Genomic DNA, 12119 nt, shown 5'->3' on the forward strand with positions numbered 1-12119 from the left:
TTTTCTTCCAAGGCTTTAAAATCTGAGTAACAGTGTGGCCTGATGACAGCTGAATATGCCAGTTCCTTTTTCTGGTCTTCATCTTATGGGCTAGGTGTTTATAAGCAAGCCCAATCTTTTGACATAGGTTGTGTATCTAAAGGGAGGAGTTGTAATTCATCTAAGTGGTTCATTCTGAACCTCTTGGACCTTGATTTTGTAGGAAAAATAAACCACTGACTTCGTCTTGGAGCAAGGATATTTTGACCTCAGAAATTTAGCCATGTACAAGCTCCCATGTTATTCATATTTAAATATATGCTGGTCAACCTGGTGCATTTTAAGTGGGGAATTTAAGATGTCAGGAGCAATGTGGTATCAGCTGTCCTGGGTGCTATACACAGTGCTAGCACCATCAGGCATCACTAGATCCGACAAATCTGACAAACACAGAGTTTGGCAGGGTTGCAGCTGTGATCACCTCAATGCCAATGATACCCCACTGAACTGAAATTTTCAAAAGTCTTTGTAGGGCTTCCCTGGTGGTGCAGTGGTTGAGAGTCCGCCTGCTGATGCAGGGGACACGGGTTCGTGCCCCGGTCTGGGAGGATCCCACATGCCACGGAGCGGCTGGGCCCGTGAGCCATGGCCGCTGAGCCTGCGCGTCCGGAGCCTGTGCTCCGCAACGGGAGAGGCCACAACAGTGAGAGGCCCGCGTACCGCAAAAAAAAAAAAAAAAAAAAAGTCTTTGTAAACACTTCCAGTCCAACTGTCCTTCCCCAAAAGTTTAAAGTTGACTAGATTTACATTGACCAGCAGGCAGCCAGGTTATTGGGCTTTTTTATTCCAGTAAAGCTTAAATAACTACATGGTTATATTCTTTTCATCTTTGGGTAACTAAATTTGGGGTCAGCCTTAGACTCACCAGGCTAAAAACAACAAAATACCTTTTGTTTTAAATAGACAATCTGACAGATTTTTTAAAATTGATAAAGAAGACTATACTTCTAGACTAGGTAAACTATTGGGAAAAGAAATCTTGTATAGTAGAAGGTGGACACCCTTCCTCTCCCTTGCAGCTAGTTATACTAGACCTAACTGTGAAATGGAATCATGTAGAAAATATCATGAAACACTTGGTCTTCCAAATATTCATTCTATCCAGATGACAAATTATATATTCCGCTGACTTCCATAGTCTGTTGATTTCATATGTTGTACTCAACCTGTACATTCAAAATTCTTTTTGAAATCTTGCTATGTGCCAGGCTCCCTTTGTACTGTTTCAAAGGATGGGGGACTTAGGTTGGTTTTAATGCAGTGGTTAATGTGGAAGTCATCTTTATAAGACTGACCTAGTTGAATAATACCCAATTCAAAGGCTTTATTTTCAGGACTTTGCAAAGAAGTGGGAGGGAAGAAGTGAGAATAAAGGGTTAATTTTAAGCCAGGGTTCTTGGGTGGAGAGGGAGCCAAAGCTAAAATCACAAGGCATATGTAGCATTTGCTACAAAATCTAGTCAAGCCGTGGAACTTCCATCTCTTAGACTTTGACCTCTGGTCTTCTGACCATGATTTAGCGAGCTTGGTTTCACTCTCATAAGTTTCTGATTTTGCTTTAATGACTTACGGTCCACTCTTTTCTTGATTTTGGCTTTTCAAAATGCCTGTGATCGTCTAGATTCCTCACATGCTTGCCAACCCATGTCAACATCCCGTGTCTCTCGTTGCCCGTGATTCATTTTCTATACACCCAGCATCTACCGTGTTCCAGGCACTGTGTTAGGTACTGGATATACACATATAGACATATAGTGTCTCTGCTTTCAAAGAGTACCTGGTCCACTGAGGGAGGAAATTCAGTTAACTAGAAGTTGTAAGCTACATGGAAAATTCTGTGTAGAAGAATACACAGCTCACATTAAGACAGCAAAGGAGAAGCACTTATCTGGGAAAGGAGGAAATTGTCATGGGTGCATTTCCAGAAAAGGACAGTCTCTCTACCCAGAGAAAGGGTGAACGAAGTTTGTCAGAAGGGTAAGTGGAGAAGGCAGTTCCTGTAAAAGCAGCTGGTCTGCACAAGGGCCAGGATATATAACAAGCATAACACTGCGGTTGTATAAATATGTGGGTGATTGAACATTGCATCCAAAATGATTTTAGAATCTAGCATTAAATAATATTGAATAAAACAGTGAAAGTAACTCCCTGTCAACTGCCTCTCAATTTTGTTTAATTCAGGGAATAAATCTTTCCTTGTTTCTGAATCTATTTCCCATTTCTCTGACACTTGCTGATTTCCCTTTGTGTCAAACAGAGAACAGGCTTTCAGCTCAGATACAGGCAACAGTGTCTTCTCAGAGCTTAATGATTTTGTTTCATTTTTACTATATTTATTTTTACAGTTTTAATTATGGCAACTGATTGCAGTTTTCCATTCACAGCATTGATACCAAGTTTCATTGGAAATGATTTTATTTTAGTTAGAAGTGCAATCAATTGAAATAAAACCAATAGGCAAAAAGTAATACAGGTGGTACATGAATATGGTAATCATCATGAAGTCGGTATACCAATGACTAACGTTTGATAGACACTGATGGGGTGTACTTGGAAAAGAGAAAATCATAAGATAGAGTGAAGTGGGAGAGTGGGAAATGAGCTGGAAGAGTTTGGCAGAAGCCAGCCTGGGAAGAGCATCTTATGTCAGGCTGAGTTAAGCTTCACCAGGAGCCATGGAAGGGTTAGAACCAGGAGAATGGCACGACAGGGTTTGCAAGATAGAACCTTCTAGCAGGAGGTGAAGGATGCCCCAGAGGAGCTGAAGGAAACAGATCAGTTAGGAGGCTAACAGGGTCCCATGATGAGGGCAGGACCAAGCATGCAAGCAGCGGGGCTCTGAAGGAAGGGAGGGTTGTGTGTGACGTGTTAGTGGTACAATCACCATTGTCCCCAATTAGATGTGGAGGGAGAAATCTAGAATATTGCTCAGGTTCTGGCTTGTTGCATGGGCGACATGGGGCTCTCCTAGCCAGGAGAGGGAATATTTTCCCTTGGTTGTTCCTTTGCTCGATCATTGACATGATTTTGACCCTGAGTGGAACCCTAAGTCTCATGAACTCTGCATTACCAGCTTAAGAGGAAGGATGCAAGGTCTTCCCCTCACACTCCTGGCCACAGATCTAACTCCTCAGACAAACAGAGCAGAACTCCAAATGAGCAGTGGAGTCAGCATCGTTTCATGTTGTGAAAGAGTTTTTGGTCAAGTAAATATGACCCCCTCTGGCTCTGCCCTAAAATTTTCTGCAGTGCCTACAACAAATCAAGGTAGATTTCCTAGGTTAATAAAATTACTATAAATCCTAAACCCCATAATTTCTGATTAAATTTTTAATCCATGTGTGAAGATACATGGTCCTATGACTTCAGAATTTGAAGTCAGAGAGATCAGAGATGGTCTATACGCTAAGGAGTTCCTGAGGGAGATCTTTATTTGAAAAGAAAAAAAGATTATTCAGAAGGGAGGATGGTATCTTTGCAGGAAGATTCTCATACGAGAGTAGAATTATCTTATAATCAGCAGGAACCTGGTTACTGGGAATTGAGGACCTCAGAACGAGTGGCTCTCACCCATAGCACTTTCTCTCTTCCCAATTCTTCATAGTAGAGAGTCTAGGACCCAAGGGGAAATTATCTGTTTTGTTACCTTATTAGCTGCTAAAGTACACACCAATGAAGATTTCCTCCAAAGAAGACGGAAAGTTCACTTTAGGCTCAACTGTGGGAAGCTGCAGGGGCTCTAGAAAACGACCCTAGCTTGAAGCCCCCAAATCCTGGGGAAGCAGTCTACGCCCCTCACTTCAAGAGAAGGGCTCAAGGTCAGGCAAGAAGGAATCACCTAATGAAAGTCATGGAATCGAAAACAAGTGTCTGCTTAACTCCTGATGATAATTAATAATGAACAGGACACAAAGTTTACATCTAGATTATTTCCTTAAAAATATAAGAAAACTTCTTCATGTATTCTTTTTAGAGGGAGCCAGGATTATTTTCAATGAAATACAGTTTTATTTAAATGAAGGATAATGTATGGGCAGTGATATTAAACTCTCTTGCCTTTAACAGTATAACCGTATTAACTATACCACAAGTCTGATGATGGGTATGGTAAGACCAAGTCACCCACCATCCTTGATGTAGAATGCAGTTTTAAAGAATGGAATCCAAAAAGCTGAAGTCTCTGAATTATTCATTGCTTCATGCTCACGATGAGAAAAATCATCCTGTTATACATGCATAAAGAGGGAAAAGAGTGTGAAGAATTATGGGATAGATAATGGAAGTGGGTGAGAACCATCCATAAATAATGCGGTTTCTTACGTGTACGACTTAGTCTGGGATCTGACGCCTCTAATTTTGTCACTCTGTAGACCTTTGCCTGGATTATAGTTTTTTAAGGAAATAGACATCCTGGATGTAATCTAATGATTTGGTTTGAACATCCTGGGTGCAAGCTAAGGCAGACGAGTGTGCGTGGGTATCCTATCAACTTAGGATCCTTTTGTGTCTGTTTTATCAGATGTTTGCAATGAAGTTTGAAGGCAGTATTACGAAAACTCTATGAAGAGTTATGTTTCAGTAAATTTCCGTGAAATTATAATGAAACATTAATGCAATAAGCCATTAAAAAATCAGAGACTTTATGGGACACAGTGTGGCTACATAAGAAGCAAATACATAAAATAAAGAACTTATTTAAGCTACAACTTTCTATCTTTTTAATAATTATGCTGCTCAATATAGAGTTGTTATTAAAAAGGGATTTGCCTACTGGCACTAGATTGAAGATACGAAAAAAATGTTTAACTGACCAGTTTGTGCAATATAAAGTGTGTTGTTTGGGACTAAAATATTTAGTTTCCAAAATAAAGAACCGGAGGGGAAGGAGAAAATGGAAGGTAGCATTTGAATACTCACTATGAGCTAGACATTTTCTGGCTTCCTTCTGTGTGTTCAGATGTAATTCTCACTATACCACAGCTTTGTAAAGTCACTTGAATTCCCAAGTTAGAGATCAGGAAATAAGCTTGGAGGAGGAAATTGTCCAAATTCAAAGTCGCTAAGTTGTGGGGACAGAGCTTTGACAGCAAAGCCCCTCCTCTTTGCACTGTAGGATGCTACCTACATATTTTGTGAAATTGTGAATTTATCCCCCTGGCTACACTTCATTTCCTTGGAAAGCTATGTTTAGGGAAAGGGGCATAGAGTCACTCAGTCAAGCAAATTGGATTCCAGAGTAACTTTATGCCACGCCACAAGGGCTCATATTCTTTCAAATAGAAACTTGGTTTTGCATGAAACTTGTACTGTCCGTGTGGTGAAGAGCTGAAAATGAAAGAGTTGTTTGTGCTTGGCTCGGGGGGGAAGAGGAGGAATACAATCAGAAAACCTGGGTACAAGTATCACCTCTGCAACTGACGGATATGTAGCTTTAGGAAAAATTCTTAGCCTTTCTGAGTCTAAGTTTTCCTCACGATTTAGCCTACCAACATCCCAACGTATGAAGAGAATTAAAAAGAAATACAGGATGTTTTAAGTCATAAAATTTTATAAAATGTTATTATGTTTAATAGTTTATTTCTCTGCCTATGAACAAACACATACATAAGCTATTAAAGATGTTTATGTCTACAAAGGTAATAAATCTCCAGCCTCTTTGGCATGTTGTGAGGTGGGAGGAAGTGTTTCTTCCATCAGATTCTGTCCCTAAAAGTTCATTTGAAGGGGGAGGGTTAGAGAAAGATCCTGGGTGGAACTATTACCCTAGTCTCTGTTTCCTCTTTAGGAATTACTGGTCTCCCTCTCCTGTTTTTAAAAGGATAAGGTGGGTCATGATAGGTTTCCTCCAGGTAACAAATGCCTTTTCCTATCCCCCTTGTGGGTGATGTTTTGGAGCTCACTGAAGTTCGAAACCAAAGGCTCACTGGAGAGGTCTAACAAATGCCATTCCAGGAGTGCAGTAGGAGGCCAAGGGTACACGCAGAGTGGGTTTGACTACTATGTACAACAACAGCCTTAAAGCTTAGGAATATTGCAGCTTCCTGTAGCAGCAGGATGGCTCTTTTGTAAACTTAAAGCATTTCTATTTCCTGCCAAATTAATCTTTTGGAGTAAGAGTTTCCATCGATTTATTTTACCCATCCATTATAGAAAGAGCAAGTCAGAGATAGAGTGCAAAGCGATGCTACATGAGATCATCAAAAATTTCCACTCCTTCCAGCATCCCAAACCTCTTGATTTCAGAATTGCCTCACTTCACCCCAAATCTCTGACCTCAAGCCCCTTTGTCATTTATCATAAGGACAGAGAACCAAGAAATCTAATGATGGGGAAGACAACAGGCTGCAAAGACAGATTGTTTGCTAGTCTGCAGAGCCAGCCTGGGTTTGACATGCAAGAGTACCTGAGTGAAGTAAACAGGATTGTAATGATTAACCAGATATTGAACGTGGCTACGTGTGTGTCTTCGCTGCTCTCCACACCACCCTCTACCCTGCATGGTTCTACCGCCAATATCAGTGTGTCTCACGGACTCGATTTTAACCGAAATTACTGAGACAGCTGCTTGTGGTTTTCAGTTCGGGGGATGGACAAAGCCTCAGCTGTAAGTTGAAGACAGAGGGAAGTGTCTTCATCTTTAAATTTTAAATATTCTGTGCACTCCTCGATTTGCTGAATGGTTGGTTGGGTGGATTGGACAGGTGAGTGAATGTCATGACTTCAGGATAGTGTGTGAAGAATTTGTATGTGTGTGTGTGTTTGTGTGTAAATCAACATTGATACAAATCTGAGGACTCTGAATAGTTTTGGAAATTCGGTAATACAAACAGAAAAAACTGGCACAAAGCCCCCTGTTTGAATCTCCTAGACATCCAGATTGCTTTGGAAATGATGCTAATGGATCTATCACTAGGTAATAGGAATTGCACACAGATTTGGAGGTGGGAAGACTCAGGGTACCCTCAGACTCTGAAGGAAGCCTATGGTCATCTCAAAGGATTGCTGACCTCGACTCCATACACTTCAGAAGTCCTGATCCTATTTGGAGGAATGAGGAAGGGGCTTGAAATATACAAAAAGTAACTCCCATGCAAGTATCTATTTGCTAAAATATGGCTTTTGTTCTGTTTAGACTAATTTCAAGAAGAAAAGGAATACCCTCATTTCTATGACTAAGTCTTAGAATGTGGGAAATTTCTCATGCATAGGCCCTTCCCTGAGTACTAGGATGGACATTGAGTTTGCTTTACTGATAGAATGAGGAGGAAAGAACCCAATGAAGACTTATTTTCTCTTAAAACTGTGAATTGATAAATCACGGACCTGATGGAGAAAATACATTTACTAGAGCTCTAGGAGAGCTTAGCAGGGCCCGGTTCTGACTGGCTGCTTCTACGCCTTAGTGGCTACCAGATTCTCTGGACCACGGTAACAAGTTTCCCTTTCATGACTGAACGGGTCTCCACACTGACATTGCCATGAGTCTGAAGAAGTTACTTGCTGTCTGTACAGAGCATGATAACAAGCAGGATCCAGTCGATCGTGATATCCTCTCTGATATGTTCTTGTGTGTAGGGGCCGGGGGAACTGGGGGAAAGAAAGTGTCATATTGCTTGGTTGTGACTCCTTCAACAAGGTACACAGTAGTAGGCAGACTCAACAGGCAGAAGATGATTCAAGAATAGGCAGGGGGGCCAAAGCAACGGACAGACAAGATGATCATGGGATCCATCAAACACAGTCCTAAATTAGCAAAACCGTCACAGTAAAAGGCAAGGTGCTAGTCCAACAGACTGGACAATTTGTCTGTTGACCCACACTCCCAGATCTCCACAGAGTAGCATTTTTATTGCAGTATTGTCTTCCATGGAAAATGAACAAAACTTTTTAAATAAATCACAATTACTTATTGCTTAGTATGTTGGATAATAAATTCTTTAGTTTATCAGTACCTCACGGCCTTCAAATGTGCATTCTTCAAATAGTTTCAATTACATATACATTCTTTCTCCTGAACAATAAATTATTCTTTAAAAACAAAAAGAAAAAGGAAAAGATACATAATTTTAAAGCAAAGAAAAACCAAAAAAACATATATTTTTGACATTTATCTTAAACTTATATGAAAACAACTCTATGTTAGGTGTTTGTTTAAATATAAATAATAAAGGACATTATGTTATTTACAATGTTACATAGTAAGTTGAGAGAGTAAAAAAAAAAACTGACATGAACTCATAAAGACAGTAAATGATTTAGGGAAACATCCAAGTAATGTACAATGTGTATTTACAAAAGAATATATAATAGAACTTGTGATATGTGGCCATTCCCTTTTGACTGCATCTCTCTGCAGTGTTTCATGGGTCTTTGTAGATAGAAATCTTTGTGGCTGGTGGGAAGCAGCCAGGACTAAAAGGTAAAACTAGGTCTTCCTTATTTTCACCAATGTGAGCCATGCACCTTTCAACCCCGGACCAAAAAAAAAAAAAAAAAAAAAGTTACTGAGCAAATGACCCTGGATAAACTGTCTCAAGACAGTCACACTTAAATAAGGAAGATACGGCATGTTGCTCTTTGGGACACATTCATAAATACCCAGGCAGAGTGCCATTTTGTAGAAAGCACGAGACTGTCCAGGTACTCTCAAAAACAAAAGCTCTACCAGGCAAGGAGAGAGAGTACGGTAGTAAAGGAATCTGGCGTGAGAAAAAGGAGTTTTTCATATACTATGCTCCACTCCATATTCCTCAGCGGGATATGATTTCAGACCCAGGAAACAAAGTCACTGTCAAACTTCTGGGCAATTTCTGCTACCTGAAGACCCATGAAAGTTTCCCGTATGCGGGGAATGTAGGTTCACACTCCTTTGGATTGCCACTGCACTCCTGAGTTTATAAACAGGGATGGTGGCATTTAAACATCCTGGAGATGCCCCTGTGAACCCAAATCTGGGGGCCACAGCAGGTAGCCCTGAGGAGTCAGCTGACCTTTCCTATCAAGGGAACCTCTCATTCTATGGACAGAAAGCCTGTCCCAACTGATACGCCACCTCGGTGAGTGACCAGAACCAAGTTGGAAAGAAAATTTCCTCTCAATTTTCATCTATTTTTGCAACCTGAAAATTTACAGTGATTTTTCATACTGAGGAAAATGTTGTTCATTGCTCTCAACAGAAGATTTTATTTATTCCTGAAATTCTCCAGAATGGGACTCCAATGCCTGAAGAGTTTGAAACAGAAATTTTAGAGTTTTAATTACAGTAGGAATTTTTTTTTATTGAAATAGTCTAAGAATGAGTCAAGGTCTTCAAATGCAATATTAGAGTAATTTAGAGAACCTCTTCACGTTGACTGCTTTCTCTCCCCGCCATGAGCTTACTGATTCTACAGAACTGGGAAATCAGTGCAACCTGGAGAGTTGTCAGGGGCTCCTTAGGAGAGGTGAACAAGCACATGAGGACACTGCTGAGCACAGAGAAAGTGGCATGGAGCCATGAAGGATGCTTGGGATACCAAATACTAAGAATAACTTCAAGGACCTGTAGACAGGTGTCTCTGTGGATTGTAGAAACACTTAGGAGCTTAATGACATGACTCATGCTCAGCCTGCATTTTTCTTCTAAGACCTCCTTGCATGTCACTTCTTCCCTTTAATTTTAACATAGAGATTTGGTGAAGAAATAGATTCAGTTCACCTGCAAACAAGAAGGGTCTCTCTCCTTGACTTCATGTCTGGTATTTTGAACCCCCTGCTAACCTGTTCCCCATTTTGTTCCATGGCTCCTAGGAGGCCACTTGGAACCTAAGTAAAGCTCCAGCCCAATTTGACAGAAATGGTGCTGTGGTTTCTTTTTTTAAAAAATTCTCTTATTTTCCTGGATTAGCAGTTATTTCAAATGTTTCTACCTATAGGCTTTCCTTGGATTGGCAATCCCGAGTGAACGTGCAAAGTATAGACCCATCTTAATCCTGTTTTTGTGACAGTAAAGTAAAAAAGTAAGAAAGGGGGAAAACGGGTGATACAGCTGTAAACAGAGAGGTTAGCACACAGGTGGGAGTCATTTCTGCAAGGAAAGGTGCAATCTTTCCAAGACTATTGCCATTTCCTGGTGAATCATCACTCGTAGGAGGTTCTTACTAATCACAAATCACATGCAGGCTGGCCATTCCTGACAAAAATGTTCATGCATAGTTATGACTTAATCAAGGCAACATTGAAAAATGAGAAAAATAATGAGGACAAAGGAATGGTCAAAAAAACTTAAAAATTACTAACCAAGTCACGCAGCTGCTCTCCCCCATGTCTTCTATATATTCACTCCTCTAAACAATCTAAGAAGAATTTCCCTACGATGACGTCACCAGTATATACAGCAGGCACATTTCACTCGAGAAATATTTCAGACAAATTGCTGAGTGTGCTGTTGAAGCTGGGGTTTTTGTGCCATAATATGTCTGTCCTTGAGCCAAGAAGACACAACTGGTCACTAGCTCCAAAATCAGTGAAAAACACAAGTCAGGAACGATTGCACCTTTTTCAGCCATGGTTTGCTCTTCAGCTAGATGAGCCGCTGTATCATTCCCCCAGAGAGAGAAAGTGAAACCGAGTCCTCGACTTAGGGGTTGGATTTTTACCCTGATCGGTAGCCAGAACCCATTTTCTTTGCTATCCTGAAAACTTGCTTTTTTGTGGCCGAAAAAAAAAAATCAATCCAAATAAAGTAAATCGTAGCTCCTTTTGTCAAGCAAGCTGTCTTCTGATGAATCATACAGTTTTTGAAAAAAAATCACAATATTACTTTCTTCCTAATATTTAACATGACTTAATGCAGTTTCCTGCTGTAATTAATAGTAGCATGCTGCTGGACCTACTATTATCTCAGAGCCCAGTGAAGCAAACCTTTGGCTGGCAGAGTAGTAGACGCAACTCATCTCATATACTGAAAGCAAAAGAATATTTCATACAGAGGGGAGTATTTGGATGGATGTGCCATTACAAGACGTACTGATTGAGTACCACTTGAAGCAAACAGAGGGACAGTTGCAAATCCTGTAAATCATACATCCAGTCAACATCATAATGCAATGCACAAGAAGCCAGCAAAAACGGAATATGCGGGGGTGGGAGAGGGTTTGCTGAAATACTGTGACAAAGCAATCACAGGAACAGTACAAAACTTGCTCTCGACATAACATAACATAAAGGCACCATTGATATCTTTCTCGTTTGGAAATACTGTAAAAAATTGCTACATATGGCACATAACACATTTGTACATACATATATTTAATTTATAAAAGATTTTTTTTCCTGTTTTCTATTTGCAGAACTGCTAAAATAAAATAAATTGTTTAATTTAAGGTGGAATACTTTATTATATAAAATAAAGTTTTACAGGTGAATCTATGGGTTTATTTCGGTTTTATACAGCAATAGGGTCTTGGTTAGCGATTACACCGGACAGCCTGGCCTGCAATTCTTCCTGCGGAGAGAAGCGGCCTGCTGGGTTAGTCCTGCTGTCAGCCAGGTGGAAGGCAGGGGCTGCCTCAACATTGGCTGCCAGGGGGTTCTGTATGCCCAGGAAAGGTGTATCTTCTCCGACTCTTTCATCCTCTGTTTCACTCTCTGAGTTACTGCTCTCAGCGCTTGTGTTGCTGTCCATTTCCAATCTGTGGGCAATATGACCATTGGGCTTGGTTCTTTTGGCCCGCCGGCTGTTGGTGAGTTTCTTAACTGGCTCTTGAGTCAGTTCATACTCCTGGGTCGTTTCATACTCCTCATCCTCCACTATCCTCAGGGGGCTAGGGGGTGGACTGTTGCTCTCATGCGCGGGGTTGCAGTGAAAGGAGTTGAATTGCTGAGCGTGCTGGCCCTCCTTCTCCCGCAGCCATGGTGGTGTCACAAGAAGCAGGGGTCTCTCTTCTTCCACGAAGGGACTGACTGCCATGGAGGGCACGGACGCCGTCGTGCTGGACACGGGTGGAGACGTTTCCGAAGGGGGCGATTTGGGGGAGCTTGGCGTGTGGAAATCTACAGGTGACATACGAGCCGGGGTGGTCATTGCTGATACAAACCTG

At 41.0% G+C, this 12119-nt stretch overlaps 1 protein-coding gene across 8 annotated transcripts in view; it reads right to left on the reverse strand.

Annotated features, from left to right (window-relative positions):
* Window positions 1–10928: 10928 nt before the first annotated feature.
* Window positions 10929–12119, reverse strand: part of NRG1 (neuregulin 1) — a gene marked incomplete at its 5' end in the record, with an annotated part of 1032208 nt that continues 1031017 nt past the window's right edge. For 6 of the 8 annotated variants that reach the window (XM_081221162.1, XM_081221161.1, XM_081221159.1 and 3 more), the window contains one exon: window positions 10929–12116. In XM_081221162.1, the coding sequence (XP_081077288.1) occupies window positions 11465–12116 (652 nt within the window). In that variant the 3' untranslated portion in view covers window positions 10929–11464. The remainder of the gene's footprint in view (window positions 12117–12119) is intronic. The other 2 variants (XM_081221164.1, XM_081221163.1) reach the window with 1 other exon arrangement.

Source organism: Mesoplodon bidens, assembly GCF_964165515.1.
Source record: "Mesoplodon bidens genome assembly, chromosome: 20".
Taxonomy (NCBI): Eukaryota; Metazoa; Chordata; class Mammalia; order Artiodactyla; family Ziphiidae; genus Mesoplodon; species Mesoplodon bidens.